This window comes from Nematostella vectensis, chromosome 11 (genome assembly GCF_932526225.1).
Source record: "Nematostella vectensis chromosome 11, jaNemVect1.1, whole genome shotgun sequence".
NCBI classification, from domain to species: Eukaryota; Metazoa; Cnidaria; class Anthozoa; order Actiniaria; family Edwardsiidae; genus Nematostella; species Nematostella vectensis.
Window position 1 is genome coordinate 8,568,777 of NC_064044.1, and position 27,825 is coordinate 8,596,601.

Below are 27,825 nucleotides of genomic sequence, written 5' to 3' on the forward strand. Positions count from 1 at the left end.
CGGAAAGGTCCTCAATGGGCTAAATAACCGACAGTTTTCAATTTATTTAATTAATAAACCTAGTAAATTGTCGACCTAGTAAGCTCGGCAAATCTGAATTGAGCTTTGTTGTCGGTATTGAATGTTTTCCGTCGTCTTTGTTCACCATAACGTCGTAACTTTAGTGACACAAGCCCTTTGCAAACTGCACCAACACACGCCAGCATTGCTGAATGCTGGCGAAGAGCTGGGCCGTAGTAGACCGGTGTGCACAACATTTGTCATAACCACAGGTAACCCAGGCAATTTTATTGGCAATATTTCACAAAAAATCGCTACTTCGAGGCGTTGACGCATGCAGGACCAAAGGCAACCCAAGACTTTTTTTTACCATTTTACTTGCGTTTTGTAAAGACAATCCACGATTCCGCTGGATTCCGGTAAAATTTTGGTCTATCTCGTCCTCTGATGTTGCAGCGGTTGCCATTTGTACGACTACGAGTGACTAGAGGAATAAATTTCACTGATAACTAGAAGTTTCTAATAGAAAGTGAATGCTCGGAGGACGGGACGAACATGTTTCATCAGTACAGGGGTTGTCGAAAAAGACCGCTGATCAGCATGAAATCAAAATACAAATCAGCCGACTGGGAAGCCTGTGGTGTTGACACGAAAAAATGCATTATATGAAACTCGCACATGCGCTAAAACACCGCTGATTGATATGAAATCAATATACAAATCAGCCGACTGGGGAAGCCTGCGATGTGGACACGAAAAATGGACTATATGAAACTCGTGCATGCGCTAAAAAACATAGATCAGCATGAAATCAAAATACAAATCAGCCGACTGGGAAACCTGTGGTGTGGACACGAAAAATCAGCTTTTTGCATATGCGATACCGAGATTAGACTTACTCTCCGGTCGCTGGCTCCCTCCGAGCAATTAGAAAGTAGCACGTAGATTCGTGTTCTGCATTTTACATTTCAGTCCTATACTGTATCGGTTTTAAAATTTTAAGATTTGCGATGTTTTCTTTATTTATAGATGCGGTAGCTTTTATTCTCTTTGAAATGACAGCATATTATTTGGACGATAGCTATTTTCGCTATGGAAACGATTCAAATGAGCCCAGCATTGATGGGTTGGTGTGCAAACTGCGCCAGCAAACCTGTGATATGCTCGATAGACCAAAGCGAGAAGATGTTGGCGAAGTGCTGGCCAAAAGTTTGAACTCAATCAAAATTTCGCCAGCTCCCGCCAGCACTGCCCAACACGGTGTTCAAACTGCGCCAGAATTACTGGGCCAACCTCTCGCCAGACGTGCTGGCGCAGTTTGAACGGGGCTTTAGGGATTTTATACAACATGCTGGCGCAGTTTGAACGGGGCTTTAGGGATTTTATACAACATGCTGGCGCAGTTTGCACGGGGCTTTAGGGATTTTCTACAACATGCTGGCGCAGTTTGCACGGGACTTTAGGTATTTTCTACAACATGCTGGCGCAGTTTGCACGGGGCTTTAGGGATTTTCTACAACATGCTGGCGCAGTTTGCACTGGGCTTTAGGGATTTTCTACAACATGCTGGCGCAGTTTGCACGGGGCTTTAGGGATTTTCTACAACATGCTGGCGCAGTTTGCACGGGGCTTTAGGGATTTTCTACAACATGCTGGCGCAGGTTGCACGGGGCTTTAGGGATTTTCTACAACATGCTGGCGCAGTTTGCACGGGGCTTTAGGGATTTTCTACAACATGCGGCATGTCAGCAGTTATTAATTTACGAAAATATCACGGTAAATTGCCGACCAATGAGTTCAAAGTATTCTATATTTGTTGGGAAAGGGCATGCGAATCTGAATTCAGCTTTTCTGTCGGTATTGAACGACGAAGCCCAACTCAGATTGTTGCCCTTTTTTAACAAATATAGAACAATTTGAACTCAGTGGTTCGACTATTTACTGGGGTTATTTGAATAAATTGAAAACTGTCAGGCATTTATTTAGTCCATTGAGGACTTTCCCGACAGTCGGGCATGTTGCCACTGAGTTTCAAAAACTTCCACTCTGGAGGCCGTACTCGAAAACCTCTGTTTATGGTACCCGAATACGCTAGATACGTGTGGGTGGGAGGTGTAAAACGAAGAAAAACGTGTGGACAGGATCTTAGTTTGTGGTTTACGAGTCTTTGTGCTTTTTTCATATCCATGACAGCGCACTTATAAGAATAGCAAATAAAAATGGGCCATGGAATTTGGTTTAATAGTACAAACAATTATTGGATGAGGTTTAAGTGATATCCGGAATAATCAATGTCGTGACAATTGTAATCAGGCACAAGCAGGCAATTATACATTGATTCAGTAAAAAACACTTTCTCGAAAACAAAATTTCATTCCCGATATGCACAAAGGCCGCCATTTCTCACAATCGAATCTTCGCGCCCTAGCCCAACATGCATCGCGCGCGTAGACCACTCAAGACACTCAGATTGCGTGATCATCTAAATAAAACGCCAATCAGAATCAGCATAGTAAGTACAATGTATAATAGACTTTCTCAAAGTCCGCTGACCATCTTTTTTAGAAAATTGGCTTCTGCTGTACAACGGACTAGTCGTCCTCTCCTCGCGCCTTATTTTTTTTACTGACTTTCGAGGAAAAAACCCACCCGCGCGCTCCTGTCAGGGAAAATCAAAGAGGGCGACTTGGGGCAAGTCTAAATGTATAATAATAGTACATATAATCAGCCCGTAGCCAGAGTTTTGAGCGGGCTGATTCGTTTTTTTCGGTTTACCCTCCTCTAGCCCTATAACATAAAGCAGCTAATACTTCAAATAATATAACGCTAACAACTATACGATCATGTATCATAAAACAATTCAGATAATGTTTCTTTTTTAGTGCAACCCCCCACTCCGCAAACAGTGTTTTTCTTATTTTATTTGCTACCAATGTCCCCCACTCTTGCTTATAGCGCCAAGAAAAAAAGGGGGGAACATTGTATTCGGGCAGAATTAAATGTGGAGTATTTTGTTCACAGACGAGTTGAAGTGAGGGAATGGATGGCATCGACCCAGTGGCAGTTAACAACAAAGATGTCGGATCTATACTAAAGACTATGGTGCTATGGCGTGGGTCATTTGTCTGCTCGCGACGTTAGCGAATTTGCTGATTTGGGGTTGCATACTTACGTTTGGTATTCTCTTCCCTGTACTTCTGGATGAATTCGGATATGGGAAGGGTACCACAGGTCAGTTAACAAAACCTTATTTTTGGGAGGTGCGGGGATGGCAATATTTTTTCGGAGAAAGCCTTTTTCCTTTATGGAAGCTCTATCGTCGAAATTAATTCCCACTCTGGAACTTAGAGTAAGTTGAAAAACAGAAACGAAAAGAGGGAGGAAACGAAAATGTTTTCTCGACTTTGAAACAATTCTACTACTCGAACTTGAATGCCTAGAAACGTGTTATTAATCACCGATTTCAAAACAATTGTCGTTGATGTCTTGTAATAATATGGCTAGACTTGCCCCAAGACGTCCTCTTTGATTTTCTCTAAAAAGAGCGCGCAATCTAATGGGTATTTTCCTCAGCCAAGCAAACAGAAACGGGCGCGCGGAGAGGACGACTTGCACAGCAAAAGCAAATTTCTTCCAAGCCGAACAACGGACATTGAGAAAGTCTATATTTATGGCATTTGGAGTAATTCAACTAACAAGTTTTTCAAATCTGCTTTCTTTTTTAGCTTGGGTCGGATCCTTAGCACTTGCCCTCTCAATCGGCCTCGTAACAGAAAACTACTAGCCTGCTGTGCAACTGGTTTTGTTATGGATTTTGGCGGGACAATCCCACTACTACATTTGGTAAGTAGCGTGACTTTCAAGAGAGTCACATTATACCTATATATAGAAGCGTGACATTCAAAAGAGTCATAGTATAATACCCATATAGAAAAGTGACTTTCAAGAGAGTCACAGTATACCTATATATAGAAGCGTGACTTTCAAGAGAGTCACAGTATACCTATATATAGAAGCGTGACATTCAAAAGAGTCATAGTATAATACCCATATAGAAAAGTTACTTTCAAGAGAGTCACAGTATACCTATATACAGAAGCGTGACATTTAAGAGAGTCACAGTAGATAAGCGTGACATTCAAGAGAGTCACAGTATACCCATATAGAGAAGGGTGACATTCAAGAGAGTCACAGTGAAAATAGACCAAGCGTTCATTAGAAATCAAATATAAAAATACTATAACAGACTTTTTCCTTTCCTTGTAGGGTCGTTACTCACAGGACGTTGGTATTCCTTCGCACCGGTCTGCTCTCCTTTATGTCGACTTCGGGGTCGGCTCAACAGTTGGACGTGTTCTGATTGGTCGGCTTTGTGACCTCCCCTGCGTAAGCCCGCTGTACATGTACTTTCTCTCGACGATGGTCGCTGGTGTTTCGACACTTCTCGTCCCGCAGCTCGATTCATTTGCGGGACTCATAGGGTACTTTACCGTAAATGGTTTTGCAAATGGCGGCTACGCAACAGCAGTCTTCATGATCGTCTATCAGATGACTATTCCGCGCATGCGTACTAAAGCTTTGGGGCTGTACTTCTTTGTGGTGTCTCTTGCGTTTGCGTCTGGCTCGCCGTTTGGGGGTGAGTTATCTAATAATGATAGTAATAATAATTAGATTATAAACGATGATAATAATGAGATTATAATATTTTCAATCTCCCCGCATAGTAAATTAACTACTATATTAACTATGATATTTGCGAGGATCTAGAACGTAATCATAGATGCGTCTGTACTAAACTTGTGCTGTTTGCTTATTTTATCTAGGGTTCCTTGCAGACAGTTTGGGGTCGTACATCGTAGTGTTCTACGTGTCTGGGGGCCTGGTGGTTTTTAGCTCCTTTGCCATGCTGTCAATCAAATTATTTATTTATTATTATTTATTATTTTATTTTTTACATTCACGGTGATGACGGCCGTGGGAACTCAGCAAATTGTAACCACGCATGGCAAAACGTGTGATACTGCTGTACAGATGGAAAAAATAGACGTAAAAGAAGAAGATTCCCTGGAAAACCAGCGACAGCTGATCAAGCTAACGCTGTAACAAATGTGTTCTAGGATTCGATGGATAGCCTGATTCGATTTACACATCTTCGTCTTTGTTTAATATAAATCATAATTATACTGGTCGTGTGCAATGCCTGTTGCATGTTTATTAATTTGCAAAATTAGAAATAACCTACTGCCACGCACCGAAAACTGGCGTTTGAAATCCTCTCTTTGGCTCTTTAATTCTTATTAACTATTTACGTCGGGATTTATCGATCGTGATGAAAATCGCTCGGCGAATTCGCCATTTTGTTGTAGATGTCCCAGGATGCTATTTGGCCGCTGTTTTCCGTAGACAATTCGGGATAGATTGAATTTTTTGTACAGTCTTGATGCCCTATTTAAAATCATCGGATATTGTTACGTAATCGACCGGAATTAAACTGGTGACAATGCGGTTTAAGAGAGAATTTATCGCGCGTTCTCGTCCTCGAATGTTTCTTTTTTTATTGTTTTACTTTTCTTTAAACGAAAAGCATTTCCTAATGAAATGTCCAGCACCGCATATACAACCGAGAGAAAAGAGCTCTATTTTTTTTAAAGGCAGACATAAACATTAATTCAATCTCTCGACTTTGAACTATTTCAAAGTTAAATATTTTATGCAATAGACAAAAACTGAAATGATTTGCCCCATGTTATAAAGCACAAGGTTAAATATTTTATGCAATAGACAAAAACTGAAATAATGTGCGCATTCGGCAAATCGCGAGATTTTTTAAGACACAAAGTACCATGTTATGAAAGACAAAAACTGAAATAAATTGGGCATTCGGTAAATCGTGATATTTTTTAAGACACAAAGTCCCATGTTATGAAGCACAAAGTTAAATATTTTATGCAATAGCAAATAGTGCTATGTTATAAGCACAAAGTTGAATGTCGTAAACAATATACTGAAATGTTTTAAGCAAAGGGCAAAATAATGAGTGTTTTAAGACATAAAGTGCAATGTTTTGTGACACAAAGTGCGAAATCGTGAACTAAAACTGCAAGCGATAATCAAATAGTGCTTTGTCGTGACACTCAAAGTGAGTTGTCGTAACGCAAATATTCAAAGCCGTGACCGTGATATTTTGTTAACGAAAACCTTGAGTGACCCTCGTGGGCTTCCGGTCTGTCTGAGGTGTGGGGTCAACATGACCTGTTTAGCCCTGCTCAGTTCGGTAAATCAATCTTTTACAACGTTGTTTTTTTTTTCCTTTGTGTGATATCCGGGCTCGCCACAGCTGGTCTTAGAGCTCGCGTCATGCTTTATAACTTAACCTTTTGCCAACAGAATCCTTTTGCTGTCTAGCTGTAAGTCGAACAGAAAAGGCCGTCTTGTCATTCGAGGAATAAGGTAAGCAATAACGGAAAGCTTCGCGCGATATGATTCAAACTTGAACTATTGCTCACATAGCATACCTTTCGCAGGCTGTGTCAACACGTATTCGGAGGTTTTTGAAAACGAAGTTTTTTTCCTCCTTATCCAAAAGGATACGCGTTCACACTAAAGCGTATTCAAATAGTATTTGCCGTGCACACGAAAACGCTGGGTCTAAAGAAAGAAATAAGAATCGACTGCTACGCATGTCAAAATCAAAGGTAAAATCATATACTATGAGCACAGAAGAGACAAAGTTTGCTGAAAAACCTTAGAATCCTTAGGCTTCGAGGCTGATTGGACGAACGATATTTTTTCACTGCACTTGAATGGCTTCAATAAAGGGAGACGGCAGAATGTGTTTCATAAACCACTTTGTTATGCAACGCGTCATGTGTTTGTTTTGTAAGTGAAGATATCAGTTGCGCTGTTGGGGGTGTGGGGCTCGGATTATGAAATGGATTATGTTTGTCAACAGGATGAGTGAGTTTCTTTTTTACAGAGAAGTTGAAGTGAGGCAATGGATGGCAACGACCCAGTGGCAGTCAACAACAAAGATGGCGGATCTATAGTAAAGACTCCGCTGGCCACTTTCAGGCAGGATGGTGCTATGGCGTGGGTCATTTGTCTGCTCGCGACGTTAGCGAATTTGCTGACTTGTGGTTGCATAATTACGTTTGGTATTCTCTTTCCTGTACTTCTGGACGAATTTGGATATGGGAAGGCTATCACAGGTCAGACAGCAAATCTGCATTACGCGGGGTGGGAGTGGGGGTGGAGAGGGGGGGGTAGAGACGAGTCGATTATGCTAGCATAATTCCTGGCATAGTCGCTCAAAACTAGCATAATTGTGAGGATTTTGCAGTATTTCATTACTGTTTTTGTTGTTGTTATTATTCGAATAACAATTATAATTATTTATTTTTTATGCGGGGTGTGGAAGGGGGAGGGGGAGGCTGAGGACGAGGGAAGGGGTGGGAAAGAGCCAGGAAAAACTTGTTCCCAGTCCCACTCTCCCACTCTGATTACGTACAAGCGCCAGCGCTGAATAAAGTATGCGCATGCGCGTGTTCTGGCGAAAACAAACAAAATCTCAGTGTCGACTCGTTCGAGTGAAGGTACGAAAGGATGACTTCAGTCGTTATTTTGACTAACTGTCAGCATTAAAACCATACTGTATAAATGATGATAGATTTGTTTGATAATGAGGGAGTCATAAAGAAAATTATAGCCTTAGGTTTGGTCTAGTTGTCTTAGCATTCGTCGAAATGTGACAGTTCGCCGGTAAAAATGCCGCCATTTCAAACAAAAAGGCTGGTTTAACCGCGCGGTACTGGAACTAGTCTTGCGTTTTTCAGCACTGTCCGTACAAGCAAGTGTGATGCTTCGATATATTGAAACTTTGTTTATGCGTTACAGTAAAGCTTTGTATTTGATAAAGTTTCACATTAAATTCATGTATTTTACTGGGTAGCTGTTTCGCCTATATTAAGCCATTAAGTCCATATTTTAAAGAAGAGGTTTAAAGATAAACGTAGGAACAAAACCACCGGACAGCCTCTATCTGCTGGTGTGCGTCGGACCTTGTGGTCTGGGTCGACAGTTGATCATGAAATAAAACCTTTAAAAGAAAACGTCGATAACAACGCAGAATTGGTTTTGTAAAACGATATTTCGGCCAAATGTCTTTTTTAAACAAATTCTGCGTTATTGTCGACTTTTTCTTTTAAAGTTTTTTTAATTGTTTTTCCCATTTTTTTGTCGAGCATAATGTTGGAAAAAGTGAGCATGATTTTTAGAAACGAGCATAATTTGAGAATAATTTTGATTAAAAGCGAGCAATGCTACTAGCCTTTTATGCCAGTTTTACTAGCAAAATCGACTCGTCCGGAGGGGGGGGGGGGGGGGATAGGTGTATGGCAATAATTGTCGAAGAACACCTGTGCCGTTATGGAAGCTCTGTCGACTCGACTTTGAAATAGTTTTAGCTTTAACTACTCAAACTTAAATAATTGGAACGTGTTATAAATCACCGACTTAGAAATAAAATCTCGTTGTCTTGTAATATTATGGCATATGCAGTAATTAAACTTACTTCAAATTTTATCCATTTTATTTTTTTCAGCTTGGGTCGGGTCCTTAGCACTTGCCCTCTCAATCGGCCTCGGCCCAGTCTCTGCAAAGCTCATCAACAGATTCGGCGCCCGCGCAGTCACCATCTGCGCCAGCGTTGTATCAGCGGTCGGTCTCTTCGTGACGTCACAAGTTAACAGCCTCCCTTTGATGTATCTTACCTACAGCATTCCATGCGGCCTTGGTACCTGTGGCGTGTTTCTCTCCAGCTTCGATATTATTGCCAAGTACTTCAGCAAGAGACTTTCACTTGCGACCGCGATTGCTCATTCTGGGTCAGTGGTTTCACTCTTGGTAATGAGCCCTTTAATTGAAGCCTCGCTTTCAAGTTTGGGATGGCGGTACACTTTCATGGTCTTGGGTGGAATGTCATTGGCCATTCCTATATTTGGTGCGTTTTACTTTTCTAACCACAGCAAAGATGGCAACAGTACTAGTTCCCAGGCTCCTAGAAAGGAGGGCGATGCTGGAGCCAAGGACAAACTTCCAAATAATGACGTCATACCCAGGTGCAATAACAAGAGCTATGGGGACGGGGATTCTTGGACTGACCTTCTTCGTAACAGAAAACTACTAGCCTGCTGTGCAACTGGTTTTGTTATGGATTTTGGCGGGACAATCCCACTACTACATTTGGTAAGTAGCGTGACTTTCAAGAGAGTCACAGTATACCTATATATAGAAGCGTGACATTCAAAAGAGTCATAGTAGATAAGCGTGACATTCAAGAGAGTCACAGTATAACCATATAGAGAAGTGTGAAATTCCTGAGAGTCACAGTGAAAATAGACCAAGCGTTTATTAGAAATCAAATATAAATATACTAAAACAGACTTTTTTCTTTCCTTGTAGGGTCGTTACTCACAGGATGTTGGTATTCCTTCGCACCGGTCTGCTCTCCTTTATGTCGGCTTCGGAGTCGGCTCAACAGTAGGACGTGTTCTGATTGGTCGGCTTTGTGACCTCCCCTGCGTGAGCCCGCTGTACATGTACTGTCTCTCGACGATGGTCGCTGGTGTCTCGACACTTCTCGTCCCACAGCTTGATTCATTTGCGGGACTCATAGGGTACTTTACCGTAAATGGTTTTGCAAATGGCGGCTACGCAACAGCAGTCTTCATGATCGTCTATCAGATTACTATTCCGAGCATGCGCATTCAAGCTTTGGGGCTATACTTCTTTGTGGTGTCTCTTGCGTTTGCGTCTGGCTCGCCGTTTGGGGGTAAGTTATCTAATAATGATAATACTAATAAAATAACTTAACACATTGACCCTTCTAACCAAGGTGATAGCAACTACTCTTTAGTCAAATAATAGCTCAGGTTCTTTGACAAATTTCAAATCATACAAGAAAAAAAAAACAGAATCTTCCCTATCAACAAAACGCTCAAAATACCACACAAGGGAGAGAGGTCAGCAAACACAACTCAAGACACAGATAGATACTTTTATTCTGATCCCCCAGGTCAATTTCCATGGCCTCAAAACACAATATCCACTCCTTGAAAGCTTGTGAAACCAATTGGATGCCATTACGGATTGCAAAGCATTCTGGGAAATCCGGGGGGGGGAATTCACGAGGGGAGGGCTAGTCAACACTGGCCTCTGTCCTCACCCCAAAGTCAGCTGGTCTTTTCACCCCGAAGCCAAACAAATCAATTCCAGGTTATACAGACCCAGAATAGCAGTGTAAACAATTTTGGAATCAGTTTGGTTTCAGAAAAGACAGCATTTAGGAGAGCTGTGGTGGTTCACTGGAAAGTTAGTTTCTCATCCAGGCAAAGCCAAACAAAAAAAATCACCATTATTCACCTTTGCTTGCAAATATCCTTAAAAACAGCACTCAATTATTCTCCAATAGATGTCCTAGGACACTCTCCTAATATGCTCATAGCTGTATTTTTTATTAACAATACACTCACCCATCAAATTGTGCTCGCATTAGCGCAACGACGAGGGATTAAAAATGGGACCTAAAAGCACTGTTGGAAAGTTAGGATACCGCTGACTTGGAAAAGTGGTGTTTTCAGTCTGTTTTTTTTTTGTTTTTTTTTTTTTTTTTGTAAATTCAGCTCAAAAATAGCCATGGGTCAATGGGTCAGGGACATTTCTTGTTATTTGGCGATTCGGTTGTTGGGCGCGCGCGCGATCATCCGGGAACTTCACACTCTTAGGCGGGAAAATCGAATGGCGGGAAAACATTTTTACCCGCGTGCGACATTCCTAGCTTCGCCTTCGAAAACGGCGAGAAAAACTTAATAAACAAAAATAGGCGAGCAGGATTTTTCATCTAAGGCACCTACCTAGCGACCTAAAGTGCTGATTTGAGGAAGAAAAGAGTTGTTTAAATGCATATTTCACTGTTAAAAAGTGAGAAAATTGTCGATATTTTGATAACAAAATTATTTCACAGCATTCGCATTTGTAACCAGGCTTTATCGCGATACTAAATTGCGCATGCGTAGATAATTCTATTTGCGTTTCCAACTCTATAATCTTGAGAAGAGTGGACTGATCGCGATTTTTAGGCAAAGAATATTAACGTAGTTACCGTCTACAAAACTACGTATCGATTATCCGATATTTCAAAAATTTAAAAAAATATTTAGATAAGAGTGTAAAATATAAATAAATATTATGCGGAGATTTTATTATTTGGAAGAATCGAAAACGCATATGTAACTTTGTAGGCATCCTCCTGAATAACGTAATAAACCTACATTTATCATTGCAGATACTTCAACAGCTAAGATTTTAGATTTTTTTTGTCGTGACGTCATGTGATGACGTCTTTGCCTGATGACGTCATAAAAATTTAAGGATTCATTAACAATGATGCCATGCCTAAATTTATACCATTTCACAAATATTTGGCGGATTCATAACGTCATAAAGTTTTCCTAGCAGCGGTCCTCAGAGAAATGTCCCAAATGATAATAATGAGATTAGATGATAATATTTTCCCTCTCCCCTCTCGTTTTCAATCTATTGCGGTAATGACCCCGTCATAGTTATTTAACTATTAGCCTGTATACAGTAACGGAGGTCTGAGGCTAATTAACTATGCCCCCGCCTGCGATATTTGCGAGGATCTAGAACGCAATATAAAGTCTTTACTAAACTAGTGCTGTTTGCTTATTTACCCAGGGTTCCTTGCAGACAGTTTGGGGTCGTACATCGTAGTGTTCTACGTGTCTGGGGGCCTGGTGGTTTTTAGCTCCTTTGCCATGCTGTCAATCAAATGCCTGGAAACTCAGGAAATTGTAACCACGCATGGCGAAACGTGTAATACCGCTGTGCAAATGGAAAATATAGACGTCAAAGAAGAACGCTCCTCTGGAATACCAGCGACTGCTGACCAAACTAACGATGTAACAACCGTGTTCTAGGATTCGATGGGTAGCCTGTTTCGAATTACAGTGAAAATACCTATTTTGACATACACTAATTTCAAAAAAACGTTTTCAGTGCAAATGGCGATTAACAAATGACAGTTCAACAACCGAAAGGACCCATGGGGATCCTAAAATATATACTTTAAATTCAGACTATATCTAGACTATGGTTCTGACATATCGCTTTAGTTTATTCACCACCTTCATTCTTACAAATATTTAATACCCATAAGCACCTTTCGGTCGTAGAACTGCCATTTGGCAATTGCCATTCGACGTTTGCGCTGACAACCTTTATTGATATAGATACAAGGTAAATCGCGCGCTCTAATTGGTCAAGAGTCCATTTGTTATTAGAGTAAAGACGCACGCAAAAATGACATTTGTTTGTTAAATAGCATATCGACATGACCATAAAACATTTTCGACTATTCTCCTACGATATTAACTTATTTCTTGTTCTTTTTTATTTTTTTTAATATCATGTTTGTGGTTCCCAATATCCTGGAACGTACCCCCCTTGCCAAAAAACTGATAATTTACGTTCCATGTGTCACCCCCCTCCCCTCCCCACACTGGGTACATATCAAGCAATGGCTGTCGTTTCTCTAAATGGTCTAAATGTGTTGGGACGAGCGCGCGGGAGACCTGTGATATTCTAAAACGTTAGGGACTAGGCTCCATATCCAAGTTGGCTGCCAGCAAAATAGCAAAATCGTAGTAAACACGAATTACATGAAACTTCTCGACTTACAAAGCTCTAGAGCGATAAAAAAGCGAAAAAATGATTGAAGCGTACTCTCAAATATGGTATGTAATGCCTTATAAGGAAATGACCGAGCGAGCTAGAAAAACGACAGTTTTTATGATTGACTGAAATGCGTTCTTGACATCTCTCTCAATAAGGATAAAACAGCTTGCCAAATCACCCTTTTAGCCTTTGTTTGTTGTTAACCGTATCCAAAAACATTTATAAACAAATAATTAAAAGTTTAAAACTCAAGCGCTTATTGGTCCAATATAGTCAGCTTTCAAAGGAAGTCAAATAGTGAGCGAGGTATTTATAAATATGAATACTAAAAAAAGTACATCCGACGACAATATCTTTTCTAATGCAGGAAGAGCACTAAATTTGATAGTAAACAGTTTCAGAACAGTAAATCAATGGAAATTTAATTTTCGAGGGTTAATTATTGGCTTGGAACGGATTTCAACGCAGAGTAGGAATGTTTTGTTTGCTTGACAAATTATAAATGAATAGAAATTTTTAATCAACCGTTAAAGAGGTATTAACTACTCTAGTTTTTAATGTTGTTCTGGTCGCGGGTGAACGCCGAGAGAAGAAGATTTAGCCTGTATTACAACTACGATACCGGTAGGTATTTCAAACATCCTGCTCTTAATTCATAGCTATAGCCTGACAAATATATCAGAAAACTTGGTGTGGCGACAGTGTGCCATGAACCACGAGCAACGAGTCCAACTAATATTCAAACTTTAAAAGATTGACTCATAACCCTTAAGATGGTTGGATCACAGGTCATCTAGGCGCTGTGCTAGCGGGTTACACGAAAGGGTTCTAGACCTCAAAATTTATAAGGAATTCTGAATATAATTGACTCAAATTGACTAAGGATTTCAGTGTGCCATTTTTATGCTGTCATTGATTACTTCATTCGAAGTTTTAATAATCATATAAAGGACATGTGGTACGTGTGGTACATGTGACAACGTGGTACTTTTTTTTCATTATTTCTTGTATCAAATGTCGTCATTCTAATATCGTTTTTTTCCTTTTAATTATAGAAGTATTGCGGAAGGAGTATATTCCAATGGGATATAGATATGATCACTTCTATCAGCTATGATTTTTTAAGCAATTCTATTATGATTTTCTTACAAATCTCAGAAATATTTCATAGGGGCTCCTTTTAGTTTCAGAATTTCGAAACCAAAGCAAATAACTCTCATTTTTAAAAGATTTATTATCATTTTGAAAGCTTAGAAACTTTTACCGATTTGAACACGAAAGCTTGGACTTTACAAAAAGCTCTCAGCAATATTTTGACACACTATCATTATTATTATCATCATCAGCATCTTTATACTTCTTTTTCTACTTCTTTTCTTCCACCACACGAATGCAAATACGAAAGCCGTGCATTTTCTCTGGAAACTTGGCACCATTAGGCCATTCCAGCTATAAGTTTGCGCGCGCATAACCATAGAAACCTACCTCAACTACTAGAATGCAGCGCGCGCTTTTTTAAGCTTGCACCAAACGAAGCGCGCGCTGCATGCCGGTAGGTCAGGTAGGTTACCATGTTGAGTGCGCGCTCATGCTTATAGCTGGAATGGCCTTTTGACCGCCTGGTCAAATAGTTCCGTGTTTGGTTTTATCAGACGCAATTATATTTGAGGGGCACATATTTATAACAACTAAGATATTTTGCTGTACGTCCTAATCAATCAAATCAATAAGAAATTAAAGCTCGATTTAAAAGGTACGCGGTTCTGGAAACGAGATTAGGACTGCGCGCGCAGAAATGGAAATTATATAGCATCGCGCATTGACGTAATAATACGCCAATAATACGCATTTTAATCTCCTTCACCTCTTCTCCATCGCCAATAGGAATGAGCGAGACGGGTTCTTGCTGCTCATGTCTATCTTCCAGTGGTGCGGACACACCTACTGCACGGGTACAGCTCTATGTACCAAGCAGAGTGAAATTCCACAGCTTTCCCGGCGAGCTGAAGACATGTGCTGATGATCCGGAAATCAGTCAAAGGCTTAGCCAAGGTGAGTGAATAAATAATGATTAATGGTTATATTTGTTCCGGGGACCGACTATTTGATTATAGTATTTATAGTATAGTTTTACTCGTTAATGCCGACCAATTGGTGATAAATTATTTTAAAAGTTTCATTTTATGCTTTTTAATTGGAGATGCGTTACGAGAGCAAAGGGAGATTTTGAGATACGAGGGAAACCAATTATAGATCTTCTAAGCAGATTCCTTTCGGCGAAAAAACAACTCTACATCTTTTACATTGGTACTCTGAAATCGCTAGGAAACAAATTTAAGGGACGTTTTTAAGAGACATTTTAAGATGGCAAATGACCATCCAAAGTTGTCTTATGATAGCAGAATATGTTCAGAGTTATTAGGCTTACCATGACGATTGTCATTCTTGAAAATAATTTGCGCCGCGAACAATTTGTGGTATTTTTATTTTAGGATTATCGCCAACTGAACAACTCTCTGCGATTTGTCGGTTTGCCAGTAGACACAATTACACCGTACAGGCCAAAGGTACCGGGTCGAGCATGTCACGCATCTGCAGCGAGTGTGATATCCTTATAGATATGACGTCACTCGACAAAATAGTCACACCACGGCCGGCTGTACGAGAAGAAAACTTATCGAAAGATTATGTTGACATCGAAGTCGAGGCTGGCATGCGATTGAAGGATTTTGTTGAAACACTGGATAAACACTACGGACTTGCACTTCCGGTATTGGGTAGTAACGCTGGTCAAACCGTTGCGGGCGCAGCTATGGTGTCATCACATGGATCTGGACTCGGTGCGGCGTCACTGGTAAGAAGAGAGGGACTAGTAAGAGGGTGGGGAAAGAGCAGCGCATTTATGGCGAAGATTGAAAACAAAGGTTTTGACCATAACTCAAGTCAAACTGTAACTGTTTTTTTTTCTTTGCAACATTGAAAGAAAAAATATTTAAATAAATATTATCTAAAACAAAGTTGTTATTATTTGCCAATTTCGATCGAAAACATCGCAATATTATTTTTTTCTCAAATCAACCAATGGAAATCTGCGCACATGGTATTTTGCTGGACGGGGGATGACAAAACGGTGACTGATAGGGATTCTTTATTTACAGGCTGCGTCTGTCGTCGGCGTTCACTTGATTACGTCCAGCGGTATCCAAGTCAAACTCAGCCTCGGTTCCGAGTCTTTGCTAGATTGCAAGCAAAAATTAATTCACGGACAACAAGACGGGAATCCTGTGGACATGACCAGTACACACATGCTTCGCGCCGCGATCGTAGGACTTGGCGCTATGGGTATCATATACACGCTGACGTATCGATGTATACCGGTCTATAATCTGAGGGAGGAGCGGTCGGTTTTGAGGGTTCCTTGTCGGGATAAGAGCACGTTTAGCGTCACTAATCAGCTTGCACGTGATTTCACTTCGCACGAGTTCTTTTCTATTCTACTCAATCCTTATCCGCAGCCTCAGGGGTGAGTACGTTCTGTCAATTATATCCTAATTAGCTAATTAGCCAATTATATCTTGAGGTTTGTGAGCACATTCTGTCAAGCGTGACCTAATAAGCCAATCATTTCTCGAGGTTTGTGAGCACATTTTTTTCAGTCATGTCCTAATAAGCCAATTATATTTTGAGGTTTGTGAGCACATTCTGTCAGGCATGTCCTAATATTCTAATTTGTCAATAATATCCTAACTGGCTAATCATATATCTGAGGTTTGTGAGTACATCATACCAACCATATCCTCAATCTCTTAAAGTCAACTCAATCATTCCATCCGGGATATGCTCATCAACTGTCAATCACCATCGATTATCCAATCATTTTTCCAGGTTCCTTTATGCGTCAGTCCTGAAGTCCCGCCCCACGCCCTTCAACCCCACTTGCTGTCAGTGCTGCACGTGTTGGTGCGGATCAGGTGGGCGGGGCTGCGCGGACTGTGATATGTGTCAATCATCCTGCTGCTTGACGTGTTTCCAGTGCATCACTCAATGCTGTCCCGCGCGGTCGCGGGATATTATCAACTATGGGCTGACGTATTTCAGTCTCAAGAAACCGTTTATTCACAAGTGGTACAACGTGCTGCAATTAACCAAGGGAACCAACAGGTAAACTATAGATAGGGTCAGCCTGGTCCAAAGCATTCTTAACCGGGTTTCTAAACGGGGGCTTCCTGTGGCTTTGCGTCACAGAAGAGCTCGTTCCAGGCCCCGCACTGCCTCGCGGCTCGTCTCCCAGTACAGGAAGCCCGGTCAGAACACTTGGGGTCAGGCTGTGTTCAACATATTCTCAGAAAGATATTCAGCACCCTTATTAATACTGGAGATAGGATTTGCCCCTAAAGGGGCAAAAGGGATTTGCCTTGAGTTTAGGCCGAACCAGATTTCGGTTTCCAGCTCAGGGGTGTGTGTGGGTTGTACAGAGACAAGAAAGACTGTAGATTTGAAATAGCGATATTTGACTTATAATGCAGGGCCGTAGTAGGTCATGTAAGATTTGGGGGGGAGGGGGCACAATACAAAAAAAAATTAGAAAAAAGGGGCCACAGCCACCCCTTAGTGTCACTTCCTTATATTTTTTAAACATATCAACAAAAGTTAGCCAAATATTGTCGTTTTTGCCAAACGCGGTCACTTCCACATAAGGAAACTAATATATTCCTTATTTGGAAAAACTGCAGTGACTGTGACCATCTTTGGTAAATGGAGAACGTATCTGAAAAACTAAGAGTCCTCGGTACCTGTCCCTCAAAACGACAACGTTTTCTTCATATGTATTTGAGAGGCACATGTCCCCAGTACCCCCACCCCCTGCTACGGCCCAGTGTCTTAGATACTTACCAGAGCTAGCCAATGTTTTTTTTTTCTTGCTGCGACATTGTATTTTGCGTGAACGTTAAATCTTGACTTGATTCTTTAATTAGAACTCTTTTCTCTCCCCAGTGTCCGCTCTGCCGAGTGGTCACTTCCCCTTAGCAGGCTCGACGAAGCCCTTTATGACGTCATCGATACCATAAAGCAGCTCGGTCTCCGAAATAATGAGTACACGGCGTTGCCTTTACACATTCGCATCGCTAAGACAGACGACTTGATGCTAAGCCCGGCGAACAGAAAGTTCCAGAGCGGAGAGTCACAACATTGCGCGTACATCGAGGTATTGGGCATCTGAGGCCTTTAGAAGTGTGGCAATGGTGGAAATATGGAATGGATTTTGTTGTGCGTTTATTTTGTCAGGGAACTCTCTGTTTCCTAGTGACATTTTGTATTGTTAGGAGGCATACATTATGTTTTTTTAGTGTAGTGTTTTGTTTTTTGTTTTTTTACATTGTAGTGCTACACTACAAGTCAGTATATAGGCTGGGTTTGCCTTCTGTGTAAAATGTTGGAACTTGTTATTTTTCTTCAATTGGGACTGCTGTGGTTTTGCGCCATATTTGGACATCATACCCAAATTTGTAAAGTTTCTGCACGTGCATCAAGTTGACATTAAATTTAGTTCTGTCCCGACGTCCTTCTTAGAGGTCTGATATTTGTCCTTCTCTCTAAACCTTTCTCGAGCCATTCTATTCGAACCGGTGAAACCCGGCCGTTACAGAAGGAAAATCGCTAACTCGGTTGTCAAACATGACATTTTTATTTGTTTCTCATTTGTGTTTTGTATTTTGCTAGGTACCGGTTTTAGCTGGCTGTAAGCACACCGATGACCTGTATGGAGCCATCGAATCAACCCTGACAACACGCTACCATGCTCGACCGCATTGGGGAAAGTACCATTCCCTCACGGCCGACAGCATCCGGGATTTATATCCACAGCTTGACGACTGGAAGCAAGTAAGTGTCCGAATGGCGTTTTACAGATAATTCCAATGACTCCCCCCTCCCCTATGAAATTCTGACTACACTCTTGAAATTATAATAATTTTTTTCCACAGGTATACCGCCTGCTCAACTCAGACGGGATCTTTAGTAGTGACTTCACCGATAAAATGGGTTTTCATTTGGTGCTCGAGTCGGAGCCTGGGCCTAGCGGCGAAAATTTGAACAATGATAACCACGTGATAACTGTGCAGCCCGCGCAATAACCTGATAATGACCAGCGGTGGACATGAATTCAGCTCTAGAAAATAAATGAGTGGACTTAAAAAGCACACTAGCATATAATTCCCATTAGCTTTTGTGGATGCAAAACTGAGTATTGGTATTATTTTGATAGAATAAATAAAGAAATATTTAGGATATTGGTACTCTGATATGTGTGCGTTTTGTGTGCGTTTATTCAAGCACAAACACAAATACTGCCTAGCCCAGCCGTTCTTACCGGGTTTCCTGTCGTTGAAGATGAACCGTAAGTGACAGCATGGGGTCTGAGACGAGATCAGTGTCCTGTGACGTCACAATTTTGATTTATAGCCTTAGCTTTGCGCTAGTTTGGGAAACCTGTGGCATGTGCGAAGGCCAAGTCCGGGGGGTTACTCCGATATCAAACAGACGGGACCATCGGGGGCCAGTATTCGATAACAAAAGAATTTCCGACTAGCCCAGAATGCGGGATTTGAGATGCACGGGCTGCCCCATAGAAGAAATCCCGCAGGGTGTTAAATATAAACTTTGCATACTGTGAAAAAATGCCGCCCTCGTGAGGTACCTGACGCGGATAGCCAAACTATCCTTGCTAGGGTGTATACAATAAGTGGAACAGGATAGTTTGGCTATCGTGAGGTCGCATACGTGATCCGCACAATTGGCATCACGCTGGCCGGTTCGCGGCTTTAGATCCCACATGGATCGTCGAAGTCGCCCTGCAGTTTATTACCGATGCAGTCCAACTGAGGCAAAACCGGCTAAAAGCTGTCCATGGTTGCCTAACTGTACAGGTAAGAGACTGTGCTAGCGTCCCGTCTTGGACCGACTGATGCCAATCTGATTCTAGGGTGCTGTAAAAGTCCACTTATTGTTATGTCGTCATGTGATGTATCACATATCCTATTCGTCAGGTAGACATACTTTTTTATGTGCGGTTTGTGGTCTTGGGTGTTGTATACTTTGCATGCCGTGTTCATTGGTATATGTACGTAACTTTTTTTCTTTTTAAGAAATAAAATATTCTTTACTTGCCTTATAAGCGTTTTAAAATCCGAGGCGTGTTTGGATGAATTCGAGAGCAGATTTGTGGGATACTTGACCACAGTACGAGTACTTTGGCTACAGATATTAAACAGCATTTCTTTCATTATTAGGTGGTTCTTGCATTTTAGGAAATTTTATTGTATAAACATATGATACTACTTTCAATGTCAATAATTATTTATGGATGTTATTATGAATGAAATGTTTCACTTCACACTGCCACGAGAGAAAAAAAACGTGTCACGTTTCCACGTGCGTTTTAACGTGCTCTTAAAAAGCCACGGGACTTCGGGAGAGCCACTAGTAACCTAGCCTGCGTCGCCGGAAATGAATCAGCATTATTATGATGAATGAGATAAAAAAAACAGCTTGAACTATCCGAGTAGAAATTTAAAAATTATTCTCTAGAGAGCTTGAATTCCGTTCCGTTCGAGTTCGAGGAATACACTAACTTTGTTCAAAGCTTTGGCTTCATTTTTTCGGTCACGGGCTACCTGTGTTTGGTTGCGGGCTACCTGTGTCAGTACCATAGGACGATCGCTTCCTGCGAGTTTACCATCTTTTCTAGGGTAAGAAAAAACGCTTGCTGTATTAGAATAACGAAATCATTTTATAACATCCAACAGAGTCTATGTATGATTATTCACTGTACGTTTAACCGATCGTTGTAGTATTTTAAAAGGTTTATGATTAACTTTAGCTACGGGGTTAAGTATCAACACCGGTTAACCAGATGTTGCACACACATCTTACAGAGGTTTCAAATTAAAGAACTGTTTTACTTATTGTTTAACTTACTAGCAGAAATACATACAGTATGAAATACAAAATTCTAGTGTGAATGAAAATAGCAGATTAAATCAGAAAAGATTGAAGAATTTTAACATTCATCTTTTAATATTTTCCATTGGGTTAGCTATAGCTGGAGACAGCTTCGACCACCCTTCCCCTTCTTGCCTTCTTCCCCTTCTCTTGCCCTCCTCCCCTCCTATATATTTAAAGAGCAATTTCATTCATTTTTTTTTAACCTGGTGAGATGACACCTCCCAGTCTCAATTTAGCTCTATCAAAAATGTTTAACCAAGGCAGGGTCAGTCTTTGTCCTACTTGTCATCCGCCACTGGTACAGAGAAGGTTTGTACCAAATGTGTGCTTAGACTGTTTGTCTTATATCTATTTAGAGAATGTTTGCGTCAGGTTCCTCCACATGCTGTATCATCACAGGTGCAAGCCGTGGGCTCGGTTGCTGCATAGCTGTTAGTATAGCCGAGGTGGCTCAGGCTCAGAATTGTGAGGTGACGTTCATTTTAGTTGCCCGTAATAAAGAGGGCCTGGAGAAGACATTGAACCAAGTTAGGCAGGTTAAATCTTCAATTAAAGGTAATGAGAATAATGATTCGTGGTAATAATTTTACAAAACCAACAATTTTTATCTTAGTTGTGATCTGTGGTCAGACATGAGTTGTTTGGCACTGTCTGAAGGCGCCTTCCCATGCCTTCAACTCGACCACATCTGAATCTGCGCTCTCGTAATTTAGCATCTAGCTGCAATGAGAGTGATTAGCTACTCCAATTTTTTTTGTAATTGTACAGTGTATAGCTGCATTACAAAATGTTTGTGGAAATTATGTAAGATAAAAATATGTCTTTCTGTGATAAATGATTGAAATTGTCAATGAATCATATCATGTATCATAGAAACCAATAGAGAAGTCAGAGTTATAAAAAGTGTTATTTGATTTGATTTGTTATGTTTACCAGGATTTTTGATAGTTGGTGACCTTGGCAAACTAGACACACTTCAAGGGCTTTTAGATGATATTTTCCAATGTGTAAGTATTATTGTCATTATCATCATCATTTATTATCATTACAGTAAACACCTTTATATAAGAACCTAGAGATTAAGAACCTACAGGTTGAAATTTGTCATTTTAAGCATCCTTTTCATAAGAAACTAATCAGCCTCATGTATGATGAAGAATGCTCTTCTTTATAGATGTTTTTTTCTTCAAAATACTGTTTATTGTTGTATTTATCAGCATTGCTTATTATTGTTAAAATCAAAAAGCATTCTGACTATGGAGACTGTTTTTAATTGGTGCATATGGGAAAAAATAAACCAATTAAGAATCTAAACAGCCAAGTACCTATTTAGCCTGAGCTTGAAAATTATGTCATGCCCACTTCATCACCCCCCCCACCCCCACCCCCACCCCCTATCCCCTTGGTATTTCATAATCTCCACATTATTAATTTTTTGTTACATTGTACATGCTTGCTAATTTGGATGTGTATATAGTCATCTTTGGTATGGTTTAAAGGTCACGCCATCTGCATTCAGTCATTCTCTACTTGTCAACAATGCTGGTTCCTTGGGGGATTTGTCACGACCTATGAAAGACTTCACAGATCCTGATGAAGTGCAGCAATACATGGGCTTAAACCTCACCTCGCCATTTATCATAGCGTAAGTTCTTTCTAGAAATAGATGAGCGAACATATATCTCACCCCAGCCATATAAGATACAAAAATTGATATAGTTTCTTTCAATACATTTTTGGTTAACAAGATTAGTTTGGGTGGGAGGGGTACTATACTAGAAACATTATTAAAATAATGGGGGCACAGCCACACCCCATATGTGGGGAAGGGGCAGGTTCCCCCCAGTGCCCCACCCCCTGCTATGCCCCTGACTGATGAAATTGAATAAATGCTTATATAGGTTAAATTTCTTGGTCCTTGGACTCAATTCAAATGCATTTTAACTTGAAATTTGAATGCTGGGTGGCATAATTGGAGATTGACGATGTAATGGCTGACAGCTATTGATGAACTTTTGTAAACTTTCTCCTTTTCCTATTAGGTCACGCTTTGTGAATGAATTTAAATCAACAAAGCGTTATATTGCCAATATATCATCCTTGATGGCCATACAAGCCTGGAAAGGATTCTCTTTGTATTGTGTTGGCAAGGCCAGTCGGGACATGGCGCACAGCGTTTTAGCTACTGAAGAGGTAGGAACTTGGGTGTGTGTAAGAGGGGACACTAGAACTGGACAGATAAAGAATTTGGAAATTGAAGATTAGAAAGGTTTTGATGCAAAAACGTTTTATGTTTCGTTATTTTTACACACGTACCATAGAATAGCGTCATTTCAAACAAGCTTAATGTTTAGATATTATTTTCAATCACATTTTTTGTCATTGTTGTAGAAAACTAATTGTACGCAGGAGTTATTTCCATGGCTTACAAAATACTATATTAGCTTAGAAATGATTGCTTGAGCCAGGTATATCATCGTATTTCATCAAAAGTTACCCCCAACCTAAAAGATGCTAAATGACAATTAAGGGCTTTCCTTGATGTGATGGTATGTATAAATTAGCGGCCTAGCCAGGATTTTTAATAGGAGGGGGTCCAAAAGGGGCTTTCAAGGTATTTTCTCCTGTATTTTAGATAATATCTCATACATTAACTGTATTTTTGGCTGCTAGAAGGGGGGGGGGGCAAGGCCATCCCCCTGGTCACGCCCCTGTTAATATCCCTATATAAATATTTTTTTACTAATTTATCAGGACGACGTGCGGATTCTCAACTATGCACCTGGTCCGCTAGACACTGACATGAACAACATAATCCAGGAGTGGTCATATAACCAAGAGGTCAAGCAAATGCTGAATAAGGTGTGTTTGTCTAGCTGTCCATAAGTCATCAGCCTACTTGTGTTTCCTTCTATTTGTTTTTTTCCTCTGCCCGTTTGTCTTTTTTTGCAAATTTGTCTGTTAACCTGTTGTCTGTCTGTCCATCTGTCTGACTGTCTTTCATCACATCGTCTGTCAGTCAATCTGTTAGTCTGTCCAAATTGTGTCTGTCCATCAGTCTGTCTTTTCTACTGACCATAAGTTTGTCCGTCTGTCTTCTTGTCCATCATTTCGTCTGTCTGTCCGTTTCTATGTCCATCCTTTGTCTTTCGGTCCATCCGTTGTCCGTCTTTTCGTCCACCCATCGACGGTCTAACTGATTGTTTATCTTTCTAAAAAAAAGGCTTTGATTTTTGCGACCGAGAACGAGGCATTCCATCCCATTGATTTTGGTAAAAAACGATGTTGCAGCGTTCGATCTTTCGATTACAACTGAATAATGGCGGCCAAAAATTGCTGTATTTCAGGCTTAAACAAAACATACTTCAACTCGATATTTAACATGGAGCGTTTAGGAGTCTTATAAAATTAAAATTTCTTTCCCTTATGTACCCTATCCCCTATCCTCTATCCTTGTCCCAAATGGGGCAGTCTTCCTTAATCACTGAGGATTTCGGGGGGAGGGGTCGCACTGTACTACAATATGCATTATTCTCATGACTTTTTTTTTCTTTTAGGGGAACGTTCTTCGTCCAAAGCAGTCGTCAGATAAACTTGTACAAATTCTGTTGGATGACACTTATAAGTCTGGCGCGCATTTGGATTATTTCGATTATTGATTCTGGCAAACAATAAATCATCATTATTATGGGGCTTTTACGGGATTCCCGCGCGAAAGTATTTACTTACCCATGCAGCGCATTTAATTATTTTGATAATTGATATGATTTTAGTATTGGATTCCCGCGGAAAAGTATTTACTCTACCATGGAGGGCATTTTATTTCCGGGGGGGGGGGACTTTTCAGAAAAGTAGACGAGGGTGATCGTCACATCTTTTAGGGTGTAAACTTCTATCTTTTAGGAGGTGTTTAAGGTTTTTTTTTTTTATTATTCTTCCATCTCTTAGGGTATAAATTCTGACCAACTGATATCCCTTAGGGGGTGTTTTAAAGGTGTTTTTTTTTTCGATTGTGCTTGTGTATTTATCACGCTAACGGTCGCACGAAATGTATTACAATAAACCACAAGTCAACTGATCGGTGTCCATCTGCCGATTAGAACGGAAGAGAGATGTGCTTGATGGCGATGTCTCAAGGACCGCAAGAAAATTCTGGAAATGTGTTTGTTTTATACTGCTATTATGGTTAAAAATTCCCTCGTCCACACCCAATTTGCCATCTCTTAGGGGAAAGAGTTGCTGTTGACCACACCCAAAGTGCCTTCCCTTAGGGTAGAAATTATTTTGCCGACGATCACCCCCCGTCCGTTTTTGTCAGAGTCCCCCCTTATATTATTTATCATTATGACTTACAACGCGACTAAGAAAACCGTGAACACCGGAAATATGTGTGGAATGTTTGTTCGGACCAATCACTCGCGAGATATTCAGACGGTCAACTAGAAATTTACAGGACCCGAAATGATCCCTGGACCCGAAACGATCCCAGGACCCGAAATGATCCCCAAAAGCCCCCCAACTGATCCCGGGACCTGAAACGATCCACAGGAGTCCCCGAAATGAACCCCAAGGAATTGCATTAATGGAGAAACAAAAGGAATGTGGAAGGATTGGCTTTCAGTTTTAAAAACATATGAGACATTTTAGCGTCATTTTTCTTACTATCCAGAAATTTGAATTAACTAAAACCATAGTATTAAGATTTTTATATACGAGTGCGCGGGAAATACTGCTTTCGACAGCTTGGTTGAGTCAGCAATTGGGGTCAAATAACAATTCCCGTGATGGTAATTTGAAGAACCCGGCGTGAATAAATCATTTATACATAACAAGCCATAAAAGAAATGCCTCTGCTTTCCCGTAGGAAAATGTTTGTTTGTGTTCGGTGAATGAAAGACCTATCATAAAGAGAGATAGAGAGAAATCATGCAGTGGTGTACGCACGACTACATGAGGAAATTCAAAACTCACATATTGCTTTCAACAAAAGCCACATCTCTTAATATTTTGCAACGGTAGTAAAAGGGTTGTTCGAGTGCATTACTCAGTGTGCTTTTGTCATTCCATCTTCTCGGCCAAACCGGCAGTCGGTAAATATTCGCTCGTGTGAACATGGATTTCGTGGTGAAATACACGTTTGGTTGTCAAATAAATATAGATTTTTATGGGTGATGTTTCCCGGAAACGAGATTTATAGTGTCAGAGTACAGGCGGACCAGGATTAGAATCAGTCCCTCATCGCCCCATGTAAGGTAATCCAAGAGGCTTCCGGATTCTGGATTCCAGGCTCTAGATTCCGGATTCCGATCCTTGGATTCCGGATTCCAGGCACAACTTATATTCCGGATTCCAACATTCTATTAAAATCATGCAAAACTCTCGACATAGCAATGAACAGAAAACATTAGCGTATCGAAGCGTAATGCTAAAAAGGGACAACTATAGTGAAAAGAAACCATTTGTTTACCACTAAGATATGCATTATACCACTAAGATATGCATTATACTACTAAAATATGTATTATACCACCAAAATGCATTACACCACTAAGATATGCATTACAACACTAAAATATGCATTATATCACTAAAATATGCATTATATTACTAAAATATGCATTATATCACTATGCATTATATCACTAAGATATGTATCCCACTAAAATGCATTATACATGCATTTATAACACTAAAATATGATTTATACCACTAAAATATGCGTCACTGTTTTCTTTACGTCTTGCAACGTTTTTCAAAGAGCAAAGGCATTTGGTTGACGTCCAAATTCGAAACCAAGATTCCACGAGGTTACACCCTGCTCAGCCACACGCGGTCGCCAGGAAAAAAAAAACTTTGCAAAACGGATTCATGGCTTCCGTGACGCGACGCACAATATTTGGGCCGCTTGCATGGTATATTTGGTAGGAATTCAAGTTGACACATTGAAATTCCTTTCATTTGTAATGCATGCGTTCGCGTTAATGTATCGATAATCAGACAGATATCATAAAAGGGTTGCTCAAACTCGGGTCTCGGAAATAAAACAATTGATATGGATTAACGTCTGAGTGCAAACTCACTCGCTCTTTTGACGAAAAGTTTCACAGGCACTGAAGGATTATTTCCACTTTAGTAATAGGCGATTCCAGCTATAACTGCATATTTTCAATCAGAAACGCCGAGGACGCTACCACAGCTACCAGAACCAGAATGCAACGCGCAAGTTTTTACAGTTTGCTCGACGAATCTACCACAACTACCGTCATGCCACGCGCGTGCGTTTTAGCTGGAATGGTCTATTCAAAGACGAACGAAACCGAGTTTTTGGTGACGTGTGCACGTGAGAATGGCTATACTCTGTGCAATACACCCCTTCTATCTCATAGAACGGATTTCGGATGAGTGTAAAAAGTAAAAGTAAGTCAGGCTTGCGTTCTGTTAGCGTTTCTATTGGTTTAGGGTATAGTGTTTTTGAATTTTAGCCAATGAAATTGCAAACTAAATCAAAACGCGCCAGTACTTACGTCAAGGCTAAACGCAATTTTGTCTTTCTTCGCCTCCTGATTTGTTTGTTGTTGAATGGCTTCCATTCCCGATTGGCTAAATTTTCGACATTAATATGAAATTCGCTCATTCTAACAAAATCACAAACAGAGAATTACTTAGCTGAAGACGAATCGTGTCGTCCTTCTGCCCGATTGGCTTACGCCAGGTAACTTCTGTGGTAGTGACTGTTCTGCTACGGAGGGTAGATTTGGCTCTCCTGGCAGTTCTTCTTCGCACTCATCCTCCCTGTCGCTTTCGCTGTCTCCGTTGGCAAGCCGACTCAATCTGACATCCTCCTCAGGGGGGACTTGCACATCTTCTCCTCCGTGTATCACACCACGGACTTCTGACAGGATGCAATTAGGAGAGTTGTCAAAGGATGTATCTCCATAAACATATGTCAAGGGATCGTCAGTTTGATTCAGCCACCGCAGCTTCATCCTCTTTTGAGCGAATCTTCCACTTGTCATCTCAGCACAGACATCTTCCATTAAAACCGCAAGCCAATAGGGGGATGGCTCT

The 27,825-nt window shown here is 40.7% G+C and overlaps 4 protein-coding genes and 1 long non-coding RNA gene across 8 annotated transcripts in view; 4 read left to right on the forward strand and 1 right to left on the reverse strand.

Moving 5' to 3' along the window:
- LOC5518565 (monocarboxylate transporter 9) overlaps positions 1-6,653 on the forward strand; it is a 28,727-nt gene extending 22,074 nt beyond the window's left edge. Inside the window, exons 4-6 of one of the 2 annotated variants that reach the window (XM_032363195.2) lie at positions 3,800-3,843; positions 4,267-4,636; positions 4,824-6,653. In XM_032363195.2, coding sequence (XP_032219086.1) covers positions 3,800-3,843; positions 4,267-4,636; positions 4,824-4,966 — 557 coding nt within the window. In that variant the 3' untranslated portion in view covers positions 4,967-6,653. Of the gene's footprint in view, positions 1-3,799; positions 3,844-4,266 lie in introns of both variants that reach the window. The other variant, XM_048734073.1, reaches the window with a different exon arrangement.
- Positions 1,027-6,902, reverse strand: LOC116602079. The gene is made up of 2 exons (XR_007314106.1): positions 6,745-6,902; positions 1,027-4,645 (listed from the first exon to the last, which is right to left on the reverse strand). It is a non-coding gene; the product is annotated as an uncharacterized LOC116602079 (long non-coding RNA).
- Positions 6,224-12,444, forward strand: LOC5518566 (monocarboxylate transporter 9). 2 transcript variants are annotated; one of them, XM_032363197.2, is made up of 6 exons: positions 6,224-6,274; positions 6,388-6,450; positions 6,977-7,208; positions 8,600-9,243; positions 9,460-9,829; positions 11,755-12,444. In XM_032363197.2, exons 3-6 carry the CDS (start codon positions 6,995-6,997, stop codon positions 11,994-11,996), a joined length of 1,470 nt encoding a protein of 489 aa, XP_032219088.1. In that variant the 5' UTR covers positions 6,224-6,274; positions 6,388-6,450; positions 6,977-6,994; the 3' UTR covers positions 11,997-12,444. The 2 variants fall into 2 exon arrangements, with proteins under 2 accessions (XP_032219088.1, XP_032219087.1); XM_032363196.2 differs by lacking the exon at positions 6,224-6,274 and having other exon boundaries at positions 6,310-6,450.
- A 296-nt stretch (positions 12,445-12,740) lies between these two features.
- Positions 12,741-19,055, forward strand: LOC5518567 (L-gulono-1,4-lactone dehydrogenase). Its single transcript, XM_032363192.2, has 8 exons — positions 12,741-13,377; positions 14,638-14,805; positions 15,246-15,607; positions 15,912-16,276; positions 16,639-16,914; positions 17,749-17,959; positions 18,475-18,636; positions 18,738-19,055. Exons 1-8 carry the CDS (start codon positions 13,311-13,313, stop codon positions 18,885-18,887), a joined length of 1,761 nt encoding a protein of 586 aa, XP_032219083.1. The 5' UTR covers positions 12,741-13,310; the 3' UTR covers positions 18,888-19,055.
- A 496-nt stretch (positions 19,056-19,551) lies between these two features.
- LOC5518568 (sepiapterin reductase) lies at positions 19,552-25,142 on the forward strand. Of its 2 annotated transcripts, none has more exons than XM_032363198.2 (7): positions 19,552-19,679; positions 21,114-21,312; positions 21,694-21,764; positions 22,257-22,402; positions 22,800-22,950; positions 23,512-23,619; positions 24,315-25,142. In XM_032363198.2, the coding sequence occupies exons 2-7, from the start codon at positions 21,117-21,119 to the stop codon at positions 24,414-24,416; spliced, it is 774 nt and encodes a 257-aa protein (XP_032219089.1). In that variant the 5' UTR covers positions 19,552-19,679; positions 21,114-21,116; the 3' UTR covers positions 24,417-25,142. The 2 variants fall into 2 exon arrangements, with proteins under 2 accessions (XP_032219089.1, XP_001638505.1); XM_001638455.3 differs by lacking the exon at positions 19,552-19,679 and adding an exon at positions 20,297-20,501.
- Positions 25,143-27,825: the final 2,683 nt, after the last annotated feature.

What these genes read in the sequence shown, in the direction of transcription:
- LOC5518567 (XM_032363192.2), top strand. Translation starts at nt 13,311, where the DNA reads ATGTTGTTCTGGTCGCGGGTGAACGCCGAGAGAAGAAGATTTAGCCTG. An exon ending in GACTCGGTGCGGCGTCACTG is followed by an intron (nt 15,608 to 15,911) that starts GTAAGAAGAGAG and finishes CTTTATTTACAG; the next exon opens with GCTGCGTCTGTCGTCGGCGT. An exon ending in CCTTATCCGCAGCCTCAGGG is followed by an intron (nt 16,277 to 16,638) that starts GTGAGTACGTTC and finishes TCATTTTTCCAG; the next exon opens with GTTCCTTTATGCGTCAGTCC.
- LOC5518568 (XM_032363198.2), top strand. Translation starts at nt 21,117, where the DNA reads ATGTTTGCGTCAGGTTCCTCCACATGCTGTATCATCACAGGTGCAAGC. An exon ending in TAGATGATATTTTCCAATGT is followed by an intron (nt 21,765 to 22,256) that starts GTAAGTATTATT and finishes TATGGTTTAAAG; the next exon opens with GTCACGCCATCTGCATTCAG. An exon ending in GCGTTTTAGCTACTGAAGAG is followed by an intron (nt 22,951 to 23,511) that starts GTAGGAACTTGG and finishes CTAATTTATCAG; the next exon opens with GACGACGTGCGGATTCTCAA.
- LOC5518566 (XM_032363197.2), top strand. Translation starts at nt 6,995, where the DNA reads ATGGATGGCAACGACCCAGTGGCAGTCAACAACAAAGATGGCGGATCT. An exon ending in ATATGGGAAGGCTATCACAG is followed by an intron (nt 7,209 to 8,599) that starts GTCAGACAGCAA and finishes TATTTTTTTCAG; the next exon opens with CTTGGGTCGGGTCCTTAGCA. An exon ending in CAATCCCACTACTACATTTG is followed by an intron (nt 9,244 to 9,459) that starts GTAAGTAGCGTG and finishes CTTTCCTTGTAG; the next exon opens with GGTCGTTACTCACAGGATGT.